The sequence below is a fragment of the Leptonychotes weddellii genome, chromosome 12, assembly GCF_054177405.1.
Source record: "Leptonychotes weddellii isolate Sample4059 chromosome 12, ASM5417740v2, whole genome shotgun sequence".
NCBI lineage: Eukaryota > Metazoa > Chordata > Mammalia > Carnivora > Phocidae > Leptonychotes > Leptonychotes weddellii.
The window spans coordinates 31,634,980-31,657,479 of record NC_138380.1 but is presented as its reverse complement, the minus strand read 5'-3'; the positions used below and the strand labels follow the sequence as shown (position 1 = coordinate 31,657,479).

At 36.1% G+C, this 22,500-nt stretch overlaps 1 protein-coding gene across 1 annotated transcript in view; it reads left to right on the top strand.

The window, feature by feature from the left end:
- FOXP2 (forkhead box P2) overlaps positions 1 to 22,500 on the top strand; it is a 548,145-nt gene that overhangs the window by 516,970 nt on the left and 8,675 nt on the right. Inside the window, exon 19 of the mRNA XM_081800223.1 lies at positions 430 to 593. Coding sequence (XP_081656349.1) covers positions 430 to 593 — 164 coding nt within the window. The remainder of the gene's footprint in view (positions 1 to 429; positions 594 to 22,500) is intronic.

Genomic DNA, 22,500 nt, shown 5'->3' with positions numbered 1-22,500 from the left:
ACATGGTGCTTGTGGCAAAAACTTTAAAGTTTAATTATAATATATAATTTTTATGCAGAGGAGGCAAATGTCAGGACTTTTTTATTTTGAGCTAAGTCCTGGTCATTTTTAAAAAGCAAAGCGACTGCTTCTGTGTTGGGGTTTTTCACTCCATGGGAGAATACAGCAGTTCCTTATGTGAAAGGCTGAAACACGAGTGAAAAAGTTTGCGGGTGAGCTTGTGTTTACGCTTTTGCATCACACTTAATTTTCTTGATGTCTCTGCCGCAAACTGCCCGTTCGGAAACTTCATCCGCCCCGTACATTTTCTTTAAATGCTTCTAAAACATCCACACTGTGATCCGAACCCACTCAAAACAAGATCTGTCTCTAAAGAAATATTTTAAAGGGCATTTCCGAAGTTGTTTTACACCTTCTTCATTTCACTAGGCTGCCTTGGCAGAGAGCAGTTTACCTTTGCTTAGTAACCCGGGACTGATCAATAACGCGTCCAGTGGCCTGCTGCAGGCTGTCCACGAAGACCTCAATGGCTCCCTGGACCACATCGACAGCAACGGGAACAGTAGTCCGGGCTGCTCGCCGCAGCCGCACATGTAAGTGGGTTAGCAGGCCCAGCGACGGGAAGGGCCCGTGCGCATATGCTTCTAACATTTGGTATTCTTCTGAAGTTTCTAGTGGTATATAAGTCCAAAATACAATTTTAAGTGGAGTTAAATTGCCCCGTGTTCATGATACGAGAAAGTGTATCAAAGTCAGTTTTAATGCATCTTGTAGATTCTCTCCAGTGTCCCATAATTACTGTACCAGCAGGCTTCTACAAATTCTTAGTACTACTAACATTCTCTTGGGGGTAGAGTAGTGTCTAAGATGAGTCTACATCTTAGGGGTCATTATCACAGTTTGGTTTGTATGGTGCAATAAAAATATTCATGATGGAATAAGTTGTAATTTTTACTACTATTACAGGTCTCTAAACCATTTATGAACTGTAGTCAAGATATTGCCCGTTTTTATAAACCGTAAAATGCAAAGTTTAACTGTTACCCACAGTTTACATAGAAGCTAGTAAAGTGTAACTTTTTGCCTGTCTTATAAATCAGTGTAATTACATATTCAACTTTAATTACTGGTGCGTCTGTATTGGCAAGGTTTATATGTTATATTTTATGCAAGACTACGATTCCTATTAATATTTAGCAGCTAACTATATCATTAATTACTCTAAAATCTTTCCCCTACCATCTTTTTAATGGAGCTGAGAGAGTAGATGTATTAAAAATTGATGTATTGTGGATTTCAGAAATGTGTATGACACTTTAAAAAATGCCTGGCCTTGTTCAATAGGCCAAGCATATCAGTTTCTTGTTTACTAAAAAGTATTGACCCTGGTAGAACTTAGAATGCAGGGGGAAAAAATTATAATCTGAATAATGAAGCATATATACCAGCCATCCAGTTGTTAGGATGAGTCGACACTTTATGTCCATACTTCCTGGAGTTAAACATCATATACTTCTAATTTCAAGTTATTGAGGTAAGAATAGTACCTTCTCTCATTTTTATATTTTCTTCCCCATCTCTGCATTAAAGATCTAGTCAAAGACCTGAATGAGAAATGTGGTCTTTATATGTGCCTGTTTCCATCTGACCTTTCCTAGGATATTATTTTTGTTGACTTTTTAAACATCTTATTCTATTCGACATATTAATGTCTTTAAGATCATGCACCTAATTGCTTTATAGCACTTTTACTCTATCACCTTTGCAAAAAAACACACCGTGAACATTAATGTGTTTTATCAGGTTCCAAACCATTACTTTTTCAAAATGGAAAAATTTGTCTTTTGGAAGTGTCTTTAGATGTATTAAATAATACAAAAGAAGTAATAAAACTGGAAGTAGAAAGAACATGAATATATGCTCTTGAGAGTAGCAATACTCTAAAACAAGGAAAGTGAGCAATCAGACAAAAGTTTTTATACCTCTGCTTTATCCTATCAGCCAGGCAGTGGGTAGCTTGAGGCCTTTTACTTTCAGCAGTTCTCCTGAGTGTGCTGGTGCTCGCTCTCTGTGTAAAATGCTAAAATAATAAAACTTTAAAGAGCAAACAAGAGTCATATCCTGTTTTCCCCCTTTTAAAAAAGACCTATTTCAGAAAAATGGAGGATATTCATAATGGAAGTGTTTGAGCTGCGGGTGTAACTCCCTGTGTTAGTATGTGGTGGATAGTGATGGTTGTTTACCATACAGAGAGGGTATGGAGCGAAGTGTTTTCTTAAGTGTTAAGTGTCCAGTGATAAGAATATTAAAATAAAAAATTAATGATTCAGTCAAATCATTTGTTAAACATTATATTTTACAACCTGAGATAATAATGGGGCTAAATGATGACATTGCCAGGTTAGTTGTACTTTCTCATTTGGCAATTGCTATTTTAGATTCTTCATTTTATTATTAATTTAGTTCAGTTAAATGTGAAATACATCAGTGAAAAGATAGGATGTGTAAAATAATATATAAAAATTATAGATTTAATGCCTGATGGGTTTATAAAACTAAAATGTTGGTGGTCAACCTGTCATACGTGTTCTGCGCTTATGAATTAGTGCATGTGAAAAATATTTATGTGTATTTTCCATAGAGAGATATAAGGGAAGCTTCCCTTGGCTTATTGGAAGTAGATTTCCAATAAGCCAAGGGGAAAAAATTAGAGGAAGACCAAATCGGGTCTTTTCCTAAGTTATACAAATTATAATCAAAATTTTAATTATCTTGCAAAATATTGAATTGTCATTCATTCTTTGAATCTGTTTCTGCTGTCATTAACTTTTTGTATATTAGACATCAAATATTACTGATAGAATGTCATTTCAGTATTCTGTGTCTTCATCTTTATAGAGTGTTAATATGCTCGTACTTAAAGAATGTTAAGCATTTTATGTACATTATGAGGCAAAGGAAAAATATTATCTGATTCTCTCAATCAAAATTGGGCTGCATATAATTAAATGTACTTCAGAGTACTTTGAAAATTAAACAGAAGTGAAATAATTGTTAGAGAACATTTAAACTGCATGCGTATGTGCCCTGAAATGAAGCCATGGTCCTTGTTGTTTTGGAGGAGAGTAGTTACACTCACGGAAGAGTGAAGGAGAGGCAGAAAGGCCTACTGCTTCCGGTATGTGGGCTCTAGTGACAACTGGTAGGGGTTCCAATCCCAGAGTTAGCACTTAGTAGCTGAGTAGGATTCATTTCTTTCCTCAGTTTTCTCAATTGAAAATGAGGTAAGTAATAATAATATCTACCTCATAAGATCCTTCCTTAAAAAAAAAAAAGATTTAAGATTTTACTCATTTATTTGACAGAGAGAGAGACAGCGAGAGAGGGAACACAGCAGGGGGAGTGGGAGAGGGAGAAGCAGGCTTCCCGCCGAGCAGGGAGCCCGATGCGGGGCTCAATCCCAGGACCCCAGGATCATGACCTGAGCCAAAGGCAGGCATTTAATGACTGAGCCACCCAGGCGCCCCTACCTCATAAGATTATTTCAGATGAAATGAGTGCCTGGAAGATAATAATTCCTCCCCGTGTCCCTCACAGTGCTGTGTACACAGTTATATTACATCTTGTCATACCTCATTGTTACTCTAAATGAAACTAAAAACAATACTAAGATATTTCACATCTTAAGGCCTTTCTTTTTTTTTTTTTTTTTTTTTAAAGATTTATTTATTTATTTGAGAGAGCGAGAATGAGAGAGAGTACATGAGAGGGGGGAGGGTCAGAGGGAGAAGCAGGCTCCCCGCCGAGCAGGGAGCCCGATGCGGGACTCGATCCAGGGACTCCAGGATCATAACCTGAGCCGAAGGCAGTCGCTTAACCAACTGAGCCACCCAGGCGCCCTCATCTTAAGGCCTTTCTTAAGGCATTCCATAAATGTGTAGTTAGTTTCCTTGGCCATCCCTTTGCTTTTCCTCTCACCCCCTTATAATTCATGAAGTAAGCCAATCCACAGAAGGAAACAATACAAGACAGAAATTTATGGTCAGGAGCAGGTTACTCAGAGTCAGCAGAATAAGAGATTTTTGAGGAAAACAAAAAAGATGTTATCCGAGGTTACAGATAATTAACAATTATAACAATGAATAATACCAACCCAGAACAGGAGCTCATGATATATACCTAGAAAACACTGAGTATTAGGTTTGATAGGAACTTAGAATATAAAAAAATAGACTTTAGAATATATGAAGTGGTGGAAATAGACTGGTGAGTGTCTTAAATATCAAGCTGCAGTGTTTGTCTCTGTCGGTATGAAGCCTGGTGATGTTATGAGCTTGAGTTTCACACTGTCAGAGCTGTGCTTTAGGAAGAGTAATCTGGAAGTGGGCTGAATGAAACTCACAAATGGTATGATATTCAGGAGTTGGGCGAGACTACAGAGCAGAAGAGAGATAGAGACTGAGAGCAGAAGATTGATTCTTGTGGTAGGTAGTACCTGACCTAAGTACAAGACTGGGCATGGAGAGCAAGGAGTCAATTCAAGAAGTTTTATGGAAAAAAAGACCAGACAAGACAACCCACTGAATGCTGGGGACAAAGAGGAAAATTAGGCAAAATCATAGCAACTTTGGAAGCTCACAAAGAGAAATAGAAGTCACAAGAGGACAGGCTCAAGACGGAAGATGATATGTTCACAATTTTACTTATTGAATCCAAGAACATTAAGTGTCCTTAGATTCAGGAAATGGAACTTTGTTTGTTTAGTCTTTACTCAATTCCAAAATGGTAAAATCCAAATCCAAATGGTAACATCGTAGAATATAGATGTCTTCCTGGGATTGGTAGAGATGTTTTGAAGCTTTAGAAGAGTGGAATAGCTATGGGTTAATGCTTCTTACAAATTATTTTTGGAGAACAGGAGATGTCAGATTATCATCCACATTCTGCAATTTGATGCTCCATATTTAACACTTTCTCTTCATTCCAAGTTTTACTCTTAGAATGCCCTGAATGAAGGCTTTTGCCAAACTAGTGCATTCATTTTGCCTTCACTGCTTGCCTTTCTGCCTTTTCCTTTTCCATCTTTTCATCCTCTTTCTCTCACCTAAATCCTACTTTTCCTTAAGAGCTTGGTCCTATTTTCCCAGGAAGCTCTCCCCAGAAACTGTGCTTTCAGGACCCACACTTTGTTCCACACTCCGGAGAGCTTACTCCCTGTACATTGTCTGCAACTAACACAGCCTGTGTCTGAGCATGTGCGCACTCATACCTACTGCATGCTCACTTTGTAGACGTCCCCAGCTAAAGGACAGAAACTCTGTTTTAGACGTATTATAGTACCATACAAAGTAAGTAGTCAGTAACCATATGATGTGAGATAATGACTGTGGGAGATGAATTTATTTGAAATGGTGTGACTCCATGAAGTAATCCCTACAAGAGTAAATCCAGGATTCTCTTAGAACCCTGAGGAAGAAGGGAGAACAAGGGATTTTTAGGAAGAAGAGATAACTAAATATAATGTTCATCTTTATGTGGGAGCTAATTGATCTTTCTAAATATTGGTAGAGTATACTTGTGAAGTTTTATTTTTTAATTTTAATTATTTGTTTATATGTATTTTATAACTGTTCAAATTTATCTGAATAGTAAGTAGCAAGCCCCTTCACCTCATTCGTGATTATCTTCCCAGACCTTGTTAAATTTTATTTATCATGTTGAAGGTGAATTAAAAAGAAAAAAATTTACTGAAATTAATGCATTATTAATCAAATTGAATGTTTAAGGGGATTTTAGCAAAAATTAGGAAAGGTTAAAGCCAGGTGGAACAATGTAGATTCTATATACTAAGCTTTTTACATTTGTTTTGAGTTTTTTCAATCAAATAGATTCTTAAAATCTTTATTTTCTACTGCTGTCAAAAGAGTTCTAGAGCCATCATGGTCTGAACAATGTAAAGAAAACTTCCCTTAAGAGTCTGAGCTGTGGGGCACCAGTGGCTCAGTCAGTTAAGAATCCACCTCTTGGGGGGTGCCTGGGTGGCCCAGTCATCAAGCGTCTGCCTTCGGCTCAGGTCATGATCCCGGGGTCCTGGGATCGAGCCCCACATCGGGCTCCCTGCTCTACGGGAAGCCTGCTTCTCCCTCTCCCTCTGCCCCTGCTTGTGTTCCTGCTCTCGCTATCTCTCTCTCTCTCTGTCAAATAAATGAATAAAATCTTAAAAAAAAAAAATCCACGTATTGATTTTGGCTCAGGTCATGATCTCAGGGTTGTGAGAGATAGAGCCTAGTATCAGGCTCTGTGCTGGCTGTGGAGCCACTTAAGGTTCTCTCTCTCCATCTGCCCTTCCCCACCTCTTCCTTTCTCTACCTCATTCTAAAAAGAAAAAAAAAAAAAGAATCTGAGTTGTGTATCATTACAATTTTAGGATACTCTTCCCTTATGCACCTCAATGCCAATATTCCCTGCTTATTGACTTCTGAGCGTTCTATAGAATATGGATAAAATTAATTTAGATTCCTATTTTATATCAATATTTGCCTCTTAAAAAGACTACTTACAGAGGATTGATGCTGTGTTCAAGTGGAAATAATTTGAACTTGATCTCTTCTCCAATGTGTTAAACTTGACTGAAAAGACAAGAAAACATTTAGAGCAGAGCTGGAAGTTGAACTCATACTGGTAGAATCAATCCATTTCCTGTCTCCTTGCAAACCTGAAGCAAAAAGAGAAGTTTAGTGATATACCTACCATATTTAGTTCAACTTGGTTGTTTCTTTTTTTTACTAATCAGTTGTTTCTCCTCGCTCTCAGTAAGTTGGCTCAGATTTGCCTTTCTTCTCTTGAAAAATGTTAAATGAGATCCCTATTTTTATATTTTCAAATTTTGTTTCTAGAGATCAAAATCAGTGCTCTTCCTGAACCAGTTTTGTATTGAGGGCTTTAGGCACAAAGCCCTCCATTGTCATGTCATTCCCCTTTCTGATTATTAGAGTCTCCCACTGTTGAGTTTTCAGATCATTTCCTACATGTCATTCCTGAATCCTCTTAGCCCCTATGTCATTTCAAATTTCTACTTGCTAATATTCTATATTAGTTGCAGGTGATTATTATATTTTCTCCTTCTTATTAAAGCAAATATTTGAAGTTTGAGAGTTAATAATCTTCTATATAGAACCAGAATGTTCATATGGTTCATATAAGACTGGAAAATAAATTTGTTTTGTCCTTAGAAGCCAAAACTCTAGAGTAAGGAAATCAAAAGCTGAGGCATCATATAAAAGGAGTAGTGTAGTATTATTTCAGGACTGCAATGGGGATCCCATTAATCTTTTTGATTGAGATGTTGAACACATATTCTATGTGCCCCAGAACTTTCTATACCTCGCATGTCCCAGTCCTCTTTACAACATGCTTCTCGAGAACCTCAGTTGTTGTATCATTCCAATGCTAAACTTTAGCCTGTCCTGGCAAGAATATTTTGCAACCAAAGACAGCTAAAAGGGACCTCCAGACTCCCATTTTGTAAAACAATATTGAAAATCTAATATCAATCGTGAATTGTTATGAAGTATAATGAAGATATTCAAATATATACTATTGCCTTTCTTCCTTCTGTTCTCTTTGGCTACCTTAAAATTTAAATTGCTCTTCGTAGGCACGTGTAGAATTTGCAGACCCTACCCCTTTAGTTGGTGTTATTTTATATAAAATCCCTACAGACCTTAGATCTCTCTGTGGACAAAAGCATTTAAAATTGGAGTGGCTCTGTATTTCAGAGGAAAGCAGTTGAAAGTGACTGGCAACTTGAGCAAGAAGAATGCTCCCTCTCATTGTTTTCATGCCTGTTAAGCCCACACTATTTTTAATGATATTTTGGATCATTAAGAGGCATTATGAAGCTCTAAACATAAAAGCTTTTTTTCCGCCTTGCTTTACATATGTTTTTGCTGATTTTCTAATTCACAACTTTTCAGTCACCTTTAGTTTTTTGGGGTTTTTTTTTTTTTTTGGTCCTAACATTTCTGGGTCTCATAATTTTCATTCTGATTTAATTCCATTTTTATTTAATCTCTGAACTTTTCATTAACTTTGCTAGTTAGCTTTGAGATCTCTTTCCAAAGTGATTGTACAGAATGTATGATTATGCCAGCTCTTTATCATCTCATCTTTTTTTTTTTTTTTTCAAGTGCTACAAGTGTGGCTCAGTGGATGCTGTTCTTTTTTACATTATTCCGGTCCCCATATGTGGCACTTACAACTCATTCTAGTTCCTCTTAATAAAAAGATCCTCCCAGAGGTACAGTGCCTTCAGCTAAAAGGTGTTGTATCCCTACCGTGCCAATTGTGGAAATTTATGGGTTCCTATAGGGTTTTGAAGGATTTTTATAGAACTCTACAGATGATATCTGACATCCATGGTATGAATCCCCACCATTTAGGCAAAGTGTGTCAGAAAACTTTTAGCTGACAGCATTGTAGCTTACTGCTTCTGTTTCATATCTAAAGAAGATACTTTGTTAGAAGGTACATCTTCATTTGCACTAACACTAGTTGAGCCTTAGAAATTTCCTTTCTCTAAGGGTCAAAATGTCATTGACTAAATTGCTAAAAAATGAATATTGCTATTCAGTATTAATTTCTTCCTACTTCTACTACCAGGGAAAAACGAAATTTTTTACATACCCATATGGTATTTTAACTTCAGCTTTTGACCTCGGGCTTGGGAAGTAGATGTATATTTGGTGACTGTAGGCATTTTATGACTAAAGGTGTTTATCGTGTAAAGTCAACTATCATTTCAGAATATTACTTCATGTGAAGTTGCTTTCAATGGTAAAAAATTATATTTTAATATATGTTAAAATTATATGTATTTTAACTACTTTGGCAGAATTTAAAATTGATCATTAACATAAGTACCACAATATACTTGAATAGTTTGGCACCAAAAAAATACAGTTTAAAACATTATCTCAGGATTTCTACCTTCCATATGCAGTTTTCATCATTAGGATAGAATTCAAGAATTTGTATAAGCAACAGATGACCAAATAGTTTAATATAGCTAGTGGAAACTAACGTTCTTCAGTTTGTTCAACATTATCTTAATCTCTGAAGACTAAAAATGGAGTAGCATCATCAAAACAGTTAAAAGTCAGGAGCAAAAGTATTCATTGGTCACACAACGTTACCTTACTATAGAAAAATTTACATTTGCAGCATTAAATCTAAGATCCTTTTGCTAATAGCAGGTCAAAAAAAGGACAAAATGTATTAGATTTAGAATAAGAGGTAAATATTGGTTTTACTCCCTATTTCAATCTCATGTTTAGAACTAACAGAGCATAATTTAGCATAAGTTCAGGAGAAAACTGAACATTGAGTCAGTCCCTAGTTTAATTTGAGCAAAGGAATAGTTTCAGCAGAGCAACTGGTCTCTCAGATTTGACAGACCTAATGGCATGAACCATACAACTGTAATCCTGGTGGAGAGCCATCTCTGTAAAAATATCCAGGAGGTAGCTCCAGCAAGAGCTAGCAGTGGATGGGCAGTATCCCATCAGGCCATTTGGCAAAGGGAAATAGACAGCAGTCCAGAAAAACGGGTGAGCCACATCAGGAAGAGCTAGCCACAGCCAGAGGACCCAGTTATAGGACTTTGAGGGCAAGGTCTTCAAGGACCCAGAACCCAAGTTATCAAAGAGGGAATTGGAGCCGAACAGGGACATACGTTTTTTATACCCTCATACCCATCCTGACAGTTTTGACTAAAACTTAGTCCAAGAAACAAGGCAAAAACACAAGTCTTGGATGAATGATTTAAAGGAGTTCTGGAGCAGCCCCAAAGCTGACTTAGTGGCTGAGTGTCAAGATATAATTTAGACTTTTTTTTATTTCACTGGCCAGCAGATTAGAAATGTAAAGGTCCTTAGCTCCATAGCCAGATGTTTATTGAAAGTTTCCATTTATGAAACACAAAATGGAATAGTACCAATTGTATCTCAACAGGCAACTAGTGTGATTCTGAGATTGGGCAAAATCTATTTGTGCTCATCAAGGATCAAAGTAATTACATCTGTATTTTCATTTTATTACAGCTGTTTGGGTCACATCTATTACTGTTATCAATCAAGGAGAATGATAAGTCATAATGAATTTTGTTGTTATGTTTTTTCAAGAGCACTGCAGCAAAACTATCTGAAATCATTTGGGAGTGAGCCTTCAAATCATGTAAAATCCAGTTTCTTTAAACAATGTTGCATAAATTTGAATAAATTTCAATATACTACTGAAGGTAAGGGCAAGAAATCTTAGAGAAATTTTGATATACATATATATGCATGCAATTTATAAAATTATGTTTTATTAACCTTAATCCACCTTTTTGTTATATTTCTTAGAACTTCTATTGACTTTAAATGGAACTTTGGAATTCCATCTCGGGGTCAGACCTATTGGGATGTAGGATAGAATTATAAACTGCATCCTTAAGACTGGCAATGTATCTTAGAAGAAAAACTTTTATTATAATCATCTGGAAATAATATCCCTTTGCAGTCAAACACTAAATGGCTGTGGTTTTTTAGGTGACAGATTAAGGGAGATATAAGATTTATTAAATATATTAGGATTAAAGTTGTATTCTGACCTTAAGATGAAAAATTAAAATTTATTTGTCTGTTTATCTTTAGCCGAGGCAAAAAGGTATAGGGAATTGAGTAGGGCATTTTCTAATTATATTCTGAATAAAAGAAACAATACAAGGTATATATGGAATGAGGAATCATTTGTTCACTTCACTCCAATTTTTCTATCCCCCTCTTAAGGGATACACATTTCTGGGAGGAGGAATATTTTTCTTTTCATCAAGAGATAAGCAGAATTTTTATCCATTGAAATGGGGTAATACTGGAGTAGTAGTTCTGAGTACTGTTCTAATGACAGCTATGTGTAGATCCTTTCAAATCAAAATAAAGATAATTCAGTCAACGGTAAATTTTTGTGATAAATGTTATTTTAGTTTACAAAAGAGAGAATCTTGAAAAATAATAAACTGGAAAAAAATTGAGACATACTAATAAAGATCTGTTTTATAATTCCTTAATTAATAGTGAATTTATCATGTCCAGTTGTTTTAATTATATGGACTTCTTACTGACTTTTGGAAATAAGAGAATTAAATATTTCTCTAATATGTGCTCAATTTAGAATATAAAATCTATATTTTACTGGAAGAAGGCAGCATTATCATTTCAAATGAATAAGATCTTAAGTAAAATTAAGTAAACAATTTCTTAACGACAGTGTAGCTTCGTGATTTAATTACTCACATTAGCCTAAGATCATCTCTCATTTTAAGAAGTACTAAGAAAATGTTCTTTTAAAAACAAACTTTTCCTTTTAAAACTTTAGTGTTATTTATTAGCTTATTTCTTTGATATATTAAACTAAAATACTTCCCACACAAAATATTACAAATGTTTAAGAGTTACTAATGTTTAAGAAACATGACTTGTTTCTCATTTCAACATGACTTTATACAAATGGAGATAACTAAACTTGTAATTTTTATAAGTCTACCCTTAAATTCCAAATATAATTATATCATTTCCTTGTGTATGTACTAGAAGGAAATGAGTAAAATTGAATTTCCCTAATCTCCATTTTTCATATGCTTTCTAAATGAACATCGATTATTTCACCAGTTTTCCTGTAAAACTTCTTCTTTGGGGGAAAAAACCCAACTTTTTAAAAATTACTTGTTTGATGTGATTGTCTCTACTAAGATATTAGTTAATAGTAAGTTAGCTACTCAAAAACAACAAAACCAAAAATTGAGTCTCATGAAACTACAACTTTCCATCTTAATAAAGGATTTGTGCTTCTGTTTTGAAATTCATTTTATATCTGCAAAACAAGGATGTAGTAAGCAGGAGGGCTGTGCCATTAGCAAATACAAACTAATTGAATCAAATTTTATTAAACCACATATAAAATGGATAGTTAAAGTGCTAATCTTCTACTTTGATTTTTTTTATAATGCTTACCTACTAGTGGTTATCATTATTATTATTTTTTTAAGATTTTATTTATTTATTTGACAGAGACACAGCGAGAGAGGGAACACAAGCAGGGGGAGTGAGACAGGGAGAAGCAGGCTTCCCGCCGAGCAGGGAGCCCGATGTGGGGCTCGATCCCAGGACCCTGGGATCACGACCTGAGCCGAAGGCAGACGCTTAACGACTGAGCCACCCAGGCGCCCGAGTGGTTATCATTATTAATGCAACAGTTCTGTGCCAAGAACTAACTAGACTTGGTAGATAGTTAAAAGAAAATCCCATCTTATACAGGTATTTCCTTTTAATTAGAAAAATTTTGATGTTGTTTTGTGAAACAGTCAAATCCTGCGCAGATCAATGGACAGCATTAGTCTATAGCAATAATCAGTGTACACTGGTATTTCTCAATGTCATGAATCAACAATTAGGACATAATGATAAGTAAGAGATGAAGAATTTGTATGACTATAAATATTTTCTGTTGGACTTAGTCAGTGCATCCCATATAAGTTAAAGATATCCAAACTAAATCAAGTAGAAGTAAAGCATGGTGAAGGACTACACATATTTCAATATATTCAGTATGTTTCTCAAAGTAACTGCAAATATAAGTTCATTTCACTGGATGAAGATTGCTATATTGGGTCAAATAAAATCAATTTCCATAGTAAAATTGAAGCATTAGGGCCCTAACACTATTTCTGAGAATAGGTTTTTTACTATTATCCTGGGAGTAACATATTTTTGTAGTAAAGACCCATAGTCACTGATGGAAGCATGTTTTATCTGTCTGGTGTGCTAGGGCAGGGGGAGAGGTTAAAAATATTCTTACAAGATTTTTAAAAGGTATGTTATATCTCTTTGTAAAAAAAAGTTTATTACTCTTTTCGGTAGGTCCACTGTATGAAATGTATTAAAGTTTTTCTGAAATAACTAGGATTACCTAAAGAAAAGATACAAGGGAATCTCTTATAATGAGTAAAACACAAAAACAATTTTAATCTACTCTTATATTTAGTTTTGACTTGTAAATGTTTGATAAAATTAACTTTATGTTTCCTGAAATTGCCTGTATTGAAGATATGATCCATTAATTGCAATTTTTTTTTCACAGCATTTGTTGATATCTACCATAACATTTAAGACTTTAAGATTAAAGATTTTATCATTAGCTTCATGGTGTTAGTAAATATTGTATTTCTGAAAGGCTCAATCAAATTGACATTATGTCACTGAGTTTTTCTCATAATGACACTGTAAATATTTTAATTGTCACATCTGATAATAGCTAAATAAGGACACTCGTTGATTCTGCAGTCTAACATCTATTTACTTAAATGCATTTTGAATGTCTCAGTTTAAGAGAACTTTATTCACAGTACTTCCTTATTCTAAGAACAAAACAAAACCCACAAACAGGTTATCAGACCTTTTACTTAGTCTTGAGGAAGGAGCAAAAGAAGACAATTTACATTCCTTTAGGGAATATACTGTGTAACCACAGTCTAAAAAGATAAACTTCCCCATTATAATTTGACTCTTTGCTTTAGGGTGTAGGCGAACATTGACATTTCTTCTGCCTTTCATTGGTGCCTTGGGTACTAACAAATTTCACAACCGAAGAAGCAACACATTTCTTTAGGCACCGAATCAGTCTGTTAATGTAGTTAGTCCTCTGTTTGTGTTTTCGGGGTATACCACCACTGAGGGTAGGCTGTCAAACTGGAAGATTAGAGTATAAAAATCAGTTGCTACTTTGCATTTCCTTCTGCTAGAGGCTTGGCTGGTTGCATAGAACAGAGATAAGTTTCATTCATTTAAGTTGAACAGACATTTAATGAGCAACTATTATGTGCTAAAAACCTGGCAGATGGTCTGCATCCACGAAGAGGTAAAATTCGAATAGAGGGGTGGATATGCACACAGGTAGTATGAGAGACCAAGTAAAGGAAGGAAGAGCCCTACAACCAAATTGTAAATTCAAAGCCTTATGTGTAGGCACACGGAGGCTGAGAAAAGGCTTTGTGGGGGTTGTAGCTTTGAGTTAGGCTTAACAGGAAGTAGATTTTTAGGGTGAACTTCATGAAATTATTGCTATTCGACGGGTTTTGCTTGCAAAAATAGTAATCAGATTTTTCAACCTAATATTAAGCCGAGATGAGGAAAGAGAGGATAGGTGCAAAGGATTTGAGGATTACGAGCAAAGGTGACTGAGGTGTAAGTCATGGGTCTCCTTCAGAGAACAGGTAATAATTCCTCTGCCTGCCTAGAGGGGTATCCCTGCAGGATGAGACTGGACAGGGACTGGGAGCCCTATCTTACAATTCACTAGTCTCCAAGCTAATGGTAGGGTAGGGACATTTCAAAAATTCACCAATTGTTTGGAGATTCTTAGCAAAACCCTCACAGGTACATGTTACCTACTTTTAGAAAAAGGCTTACCTCCTTTTTTGTTGTTGTTACTAATCTCTGGAAATACTAGATTTTTTGGACTTGAGAAAGTAGCCATACTTTATGCCCTTTTCCTTCAATATTCCATTTTAAAATACATTTTTCTTTTTTTTTTTTAAGTTTTTGTTTAAATTCCAGTTAGTTAACATACGGTGTAAGATTAGTTTCAGGTGTACAATTTAGTGATCAGCTCTTCCATACAACAGCTCATCGCAACAAGTGCCCCATCACTTACTTAACCCATCTCCCCACCCACCTCCCCTCTGGTAACCATCAGTTTGTCCTCCATAGTTATGAGTCTGTTTCTTGGTTTGCATTTCTCTCTCTTTTTTCCCCTTTACTCATTTGTTTTGTTCCTTAAATTCTACATACGAGTGTGAAATCATACGGTATTGGTCTTTCTCTGACTGACTTACTGCACTTAGTGTAATACTCTCTAGCTTCATCCATGTCATTGCAAATGGCAAGATTTTATTCTTTCTTATGGCCAAGTAATATTCCATTGTACGTACCTACCACTTCTTCTGTATCCATTCATCAGTCTGTGGACACTTGGGCTGTTTCCATAATTTGGCTAATGTAGATAATGCTGCTATAAACATTGGGGCGTGTGTATCCCTTCAAATTAGTATTTTTGTATTCTTTGGGTAAATATCTAGTAGTGCAATTGCTGGGTCATAGGATAGTTCTATTTTTAACTTTTTGAGGAACCTCCATATTGTTTTCCAGAGTGGCAACCCCAGTTTGCATCCCCACCAACAGTGTAAGAGGGTTCCCCTTTCTCTGCATCCTCACCAACACCTGTTACTTCTTGTATTGTTGATTTTAGCCATTCTGACAGGTGTGAGGTGATAACTCATTGTAGTTTTGATTTGTATTTTTTTGATAATGAGTGATATTGAGCATCTTTTTGTGTGTCTGTTGGCCATCTGGATGTCTTCTTTAGAGAAATGTCTGTTCATGTCTTCTGCTCATTTTTTATTTGGATTATTCATTTTTGGGGTGTTAAGTCTTACAAGTTCTTTATACATTTTGGATACTAATCCTTTATCAAATATGTCATTTGCTAGTATCTTCTCCCATTCCATGGGTTGACTTTTAGTTTTATTGATTGTCTCCTTTGCTGTGCAGAAGCTTTTTATTTTGATGAAGCCTTTAAAATGACATAAGAACACAGACTAAAGATTAAAAATAAATCAAATTTCTTGATACCAAGTGTCAACAGCCTATGTGAGTTTTTGTGGTCGTTGCTGCTATTGGCATCTTAATCACAAAGAGGACAATAGAGTTTTATTTATAATATCTTCCTGTCTTCCACTTTCTAACATCCAAGCTTTGTGGGATCAACTTCTCCTCTTCCTTGAGCAATTAAAACAACAAATATAAAGATTCATCAAAATTGCATATGAGTTATGAACAGTCATCATCTCTTTTAATTTTTAGAATTTTTCACATAGATTTAGACCCTTCTAGCTCCATGGTAGAGCTTATGAGGGAACTATTTCACATATGTATAAATTTAGGAGCAATGGATGCAAAGCCTTTTTATTCCATGACCTATAGCCTAAATTCTTCACTTCTCTCCACTGTTTCTAATCCCTCCACCTTAGCCCTGACCATCATTACCTTATTACACTGTTTTAGTGACCTCCTAACTGGTAATCCTATGTCCAGTGTCCTACACTCAGTCTAGGCTTTGTAAGTTAATCCTCCAAAAACTCTTCTATCCTTTCACTGCCGGGCTCAGAAACCATCAATAGCCCTTCAGCTGGCAGAGAATAAATTTTAAACTCCATAAAATGCAACTCAAGGGCCCTTCACCATCTGACCTTGTTCTGCTTTCTAACATATTTCTTTATTACCAACCCTCCTTTCTTCATGGCCTCTGCACACATTCAGGGTTCCCACAACACATTTAAGATTATCCATTTTCCCCATTTCCACTCAGAAGGCTCTTTGCCTTGTCTCTGCATTATGAACATTTTCACATATTTTAAAGCCTACCTGAAATGACACCTCCCTCCTTCATAAAGCACTCACTGATTGCATTGCCAGGGTTTACCCTCCCCTCTTTCTTAACACTTTGTCGATCACATCCTGTCTGGTATCAAAGTTACTTGTGTATACATCGTACTTCTCTGCAGCACTGGAAACTCTATGAAAACCCTTGTCCATATCAGCCCCTAGCCCAGTGGTTTGCACATCATGTCTATTGAATTGATTTCTTTTCACTTCTAACAAGAAGTAACTTATCCTTCTAGAAGTACTTTCGTTTCATTTATTGGCTTTGTACCTCTCTGTCAGGGAATAATAACAGACTTTCTGTCTCTCCAGCACTAAATACTTTCCCTCCAATTATCTAAAGAAATTCCAAATAGCATTCGAATTCTCCCAAGTGTAAATTATCTTAAATTAGGAGGTGGGTATGCCTTCTTTAAGCAAGAAATCTAAGTCCCTGCTTTTCTGTAGTAAATAGGATGTAGTGGACTAAACAGAGTAGCTGAATTATAAATCTTCTATTTTGTGGAAAGAAGAGCTTTTAAACCATTCACGATGAATTTCTAGATTCTGGTTGGAAAGCATATCCACTGTTTACCAAGTGGATCATTTGCTTTAAAATCAAAGATAAACTTGCTTCCAAATCCACTTAAAGAAATACAACATATTTATCAGGTTAAGAACTGCTAACGTTTACCTTCTGTCTGCATCCTTCTGTGCCAAAGGTTTGTCCTCCTTAGTCTGTACTAATACAGATGCCTGGCTTGTGTTAGGTGCCCAGTAAGTAAATAAATGGCTGGCAAAACCATCCAATCAGGACTTCATAGACGCCGTCCTTAAGATATGTTAAACATAAGTCTCTTTATTGTCCTTTATTCAAGATCTCATGAGGAAGACAATAAAAATCAGTGACTCTACTAGTTTTTTCTTTCTTTATGTCCTTAAGTTAAAAATAAAAAATAAAGCTAAGTCTTTGATGTTTCAAATGTCTATCATCTGTTTTATTCCTGGAAAACTGATTTTGTTTGTTTGAAGTAGCTTCTACTTTACTTATTATTAAGGATGCAGTTTAATCTGTAAGACACCTCAAGTCATCACTGAAGGAAGCAGTGCATAAATTTCAAATTAGCGGGGGGAAGAATGGCATGATGAATATCCCAACCATCTTCAAACCCAGAAAGAGTTATCACCAGAATAGTCAAGGATTTCTCTCTTTTGTCCATCTGAGCTTTCTCTTACTTTATCTTAAAAGAATTCCACTAAGAGTATACATGCTTTGAGATTCTTCTTAGAGGCAGATAATCTCTCCCAGCTGTTAATTCCTCCCATCTCACTTAATTGCTCCTTCTCTTAGTACACTTACGATGGGCCATCTTGTAGTTAATTTGAGTACATATTTCTTCCATATTAGACCGAAAGTTCTTTCATAGATATTTAATGCCCCCACAGTGCCTTATATATAGAAGGTACTCAATAAACTTTTGTTAAATTAATTATTGGCATTAAGAGATAATAGTTACATGTTATTGGCTTCTCCTGTCAAAGCAGAATTGATGCTCTTTACATTATTACAGACACAGGGGACTTGGCTTAATCCACAGCACAAAGGAATTTCGGGCAGAAAAAATTTCTTCCTAACAGGTGTACGTATATTGCTAGATCTCTGAGAATTTCCACTTTTTAGTCAACTTTGAGTTCATCTGTTTAAGGTTTCTCCAGCTAAACATATATAATCAGACTTCATAAGCCCTCCTGTGCACAGCACATGTGATGCAGGCGGGGACCATTCAATGCATGCATGTTAATGGTTTAGCAACAAGCTAATGATGAGGCCTGGGATGGATGACTGAGGAGAGTGAGTGTAGGAGCTCTATGTACAGAGCTTTGCAATGATGGCCCTTCTCCTTTGAAATTTGCTTTCCTCTGTTGATCTGAAAAGGATCCAAGATTTGGGGTACCTGGGGGGCATAGTCGGTTACGCATTCGACTCCTGATTTCAGCTCAGGTCATGATCTCAGGCTCAGGCTACTGAGCCCCGTGTCAGGCTCCACATTCAGCATGGAGTCTGCTCCTCCCTCTCCCTCTGCTCCTCACCCTGCTTGCACACTCAACGCTCTCTCGCTCTCTGTCAAATAAATAAATAAAATCTTTAACAAATATTAAAAAATAAAAATGATCCGAGATACGACATGAGCTTTTGGCTTAGTGTTTTAGTGTTCAGGAAATTATTTGTAAATAATTCTTTGCAATAATTATAGGACTATGTTATGTTATTTTGTTCCCTTGATTTTATTGCCTTAAATGTACTTTTAAGGAAGGGCAGCTGTTATTAGGATTACTTTAATAACCCTAATGTCTGGCATCTGATATGTGGGGCACATATATCATTCTTTTATGACTTTTCTGATACAGTAATAAAAATCTCACTTTGGGAGAAGGGCTAAAATATTTTTAGAGCTAATTAAGCTCATACAGTGTTTAAAAATTAATTCATGTATTTATACCATATCTTTTCCCAAAAAAGTATTTAAGGTTGTCATTGTATCATGACTGTGTCTAACATTTATTGATCGCTTATGACCCAGGCACTGTGCCAACTGGTTTACATATATAAAAAATCCTTTAATTCTCATAACAACTGTATAAAATAGGTACTTTCTTATTTCTCCTTTATGGGTAAAGAAAAGGAGGTACAGAGACATTAAATAACTTCCCCAAGGTCACATAGCTAGGAAGTAAAGGAGCCAGGATTCAAACCCAAACGTTTTATCCTCAAAGCCCACTATATTATTAACCATTTAACCACTGCTGCATGACCATAGGTTATAAATGAGGTACCTATACTGTTCGGTATTACTTTTATACTATACTTATAAGATAATCAAAATACTAAGTACATAAAATTTGTTATATTAAATTACACCTGGATAATTAAAAACTGTAAAATAATTTCACTGGCGAAGGGGATACAGAGGGAAGAATTGGTGAGCACTGAGCAGAGAGGGTGTTTCTTTAAGAGGATTCCTGTATTTTATTTGAATTGTCAGAAATTTTTCTATGGTGGAGGGGAGCATTTTTCCTAAAAGAATTCTTATCCTGTAGGGCGCCTGGGTGGCTCAGTTGGTTAAGCGACTGCCTTCGGCTCAGGTCATGATCCTGGAGTCCCTGGATCGAGTCCCACATCGGGCTCCCTGCTCGGCAGGGAGCCTGCTTCTGCCTCTGACCCTCCCCACTCTCATGTGCTCTCTCTCTCTCATTCTCTCTCTCTCAAATAAATAAATAAAAATCTTTTAAAAAAAAAAAGAATTCTTATCCTGTAGAGATGTTCACACATTAGTTACCTTAAAGAAGTGAACATTACAGAAATAGCTACCTTTTTTTTTTCCAGAAATAAATTAAATGAGGGACGCCTGGGTGGCTCAGTCAGTTAAGTGTCTGCCTTCAGCTCAGGTCATGATCTCAGGGTCCTGGGATCGAGTCCCGCATAGGACTCCTTCCTCAGTAGGGAGCCTGCTTCTCTCTCTGCCTGCCGCTCTCCCTGCTTGTGCTCTCTCTCTCTCTCTGACAAAGAAATAAATAAAATCTTTAAAAAAAAAAGAAATTAAAGGACCCTCATACCTGTAATGGGGGCAAGAAGGGAAAGATATTGCTAATGGCCACAGAAGGGACTAATTTCCCATTTGTCCTGCAATCCACCAAAGACATGTGGTCTCCTGGTGTTTGATTTCCCTTCAGTTGTCACACAACAGAATGAGTGGAAGCATGGAGCTCTCTGAGATCCAAAAATGAGAAACTTCATATGAGTAGTGGTAATCATGATCGAATTTTACTTTCATTGAAAAGGATTCCATCCATTTATAGGCATAGGTCCTGTAACTTTCAAGCAGTTTTGTTCTCAGAGATGCTTAACCCCTCTTCTTACTTTTTATTTCTTTCTTAGACATTAGATTGGTAGCAATCAGTATTTTAAAAATTGAGCATTAATAATTATTGGCTTTGATTTTACTTTATTTTAGTAAGTTAGCAGCCTAATACTGTAACCTTAAGGGAAAATTTTATTTCCGTCTTTCCCAGGTCTCATACCTTGTTTGTGAGCTAATTCTGGATGGAAAGGAGTCCAAGAATACTTAATTACAGGAAGAAATTTTCCCTTTTCCTCTCTCTCTCTCTCTCTTTTTTAGTGGGCTCCACACCCAATGTGGGGCTTGAACTCATGACCCTGAGATCAAGAGTTGCATGTTCCATGGACTGAGCCAGCCAGGCATCCCAAAATTTTATCTTTTAGAAGTAGTGCAAATGAAACTCTTAGTGACTTGTTGGCACATCATTTATTTGTTCAACACGTATTTGTAGGGACTTGCTATGTGCATAGCTCTCCTGGTCTGTGAAGTTCATAGCCTCGTTGGCAAGACTTGGTACAGCCACCACTAGAAAGAGTTACAGTGCACCTGATTAAGGCAAAATGGGATAGCAGGAACAACAAGGTTCCAAGAAACATTCCAGAGGCCAGCATGTGCACTAGTCCTAGCTCTACCTATACTTACAACACTTGGAAAGTGACTTCGTTTCTAATCTATGCAATGGGAGCATTAAAAAAATTATGTTTGATATAGTCTTAGGATTCAAAGATTCTGTAGTTTTGAGCATCAGAATGATTAACAAAAAAAAAAAATGCTTTGTAGGGGCCAAGTGGGAGATCAGTGCAAACTGGACGGTCAAACAAAGTCTTTAGTAGATAAAAGTTGGTCTTTAAACAGTAGACAGGTTGTGAGTGGGTAAAACATGGAACTGAACGGAATTTCGGGTTCTGTGTACACACAGAGGTTTGAGGATGGTGCCTAGACAAAGTTAGCATGTAAAGTGACTTGGAGTAGGAACTAAGCATGATTTTTAAAGATGATATTTGGCGTCTGGAATAGAGGTTATTATTCAGAAATGGCTGTTGTTCATAGGTCAGTTGAGTCCTACCTACTGAGAATGACAGAGCTTTTGGCTTAATCCTATCTCATCCTCTGAGTCTCAGTTCACACAGATTTGTGTACAAGGCAGTGACATAAGGAAATAAATACTCCTTGCATATTAAAATCCTTCAAAAATGCAATGGAATATACCTTCATAGCTATCCTTTTTCAGAAATTATCTCTTTATGTTTGTGTTTTAAAAATACATCGTGTTTGCTGTTCTTCTTTATCCAAAACTTGAGACTTTCCCACAGGTTCTTTATTCAATTAAAATCCAGCCCAGAAAAGTAAACCCCAAAGAATCGGATACTCATGATATGGCAGCACTCCAGCTGAGGGGCCAGTGAGAGTGGAGAAATGAATTAGGAAACAGAGTCAGAGTAGAGAGACCACTTAGGTCTTCTCAGCACCCTGATCATCAAGACACACCAACTACATAAGAGGTCACATCTTTGACTAAAATATAGGATGCCCAAAATAATATTAATTGACTTGAGGGTAATCCCATTGAATAGTGCTAGATATCTGTGTGTATCTTGCCAGCTACTAAGTATCTGTTTAGAAATATTCAGCTATTTAAGCTTGAAAGTTTTGAATATTCATAGGTCATTTATGAGACCTAATTGGAAAAAGGTGCTATTATATTAACCTTAGAGTTTATTCTAATTATTTCCAGTACTTAGAGTTTAGCATTTACTAAAATGTTCTGAATCCCAGATTGAACCTGGAAAATCTAAAATTATAAATTCACCTTATAATGATTATTAAATCAAAATGTCATTTTTAATAAAAGTCATTAAACGAATATGAACTTTCACAAGTAATCTTATTAGAAGATTTCATTTGTATATTTTAGAAGGTACTTTGGGAATATTAACATTAGATTTAATAAGTGTTTAAAATTCTGGATGTGTCTATGTGATACCATAATAACGAATTGGTTTATCAGTCATTCTACTCAAACTATTGGCTAGTTCAGTGAAACATTTAATCAAAGTAGTTGTTGAATTCATTTGGTAGATTTTTTT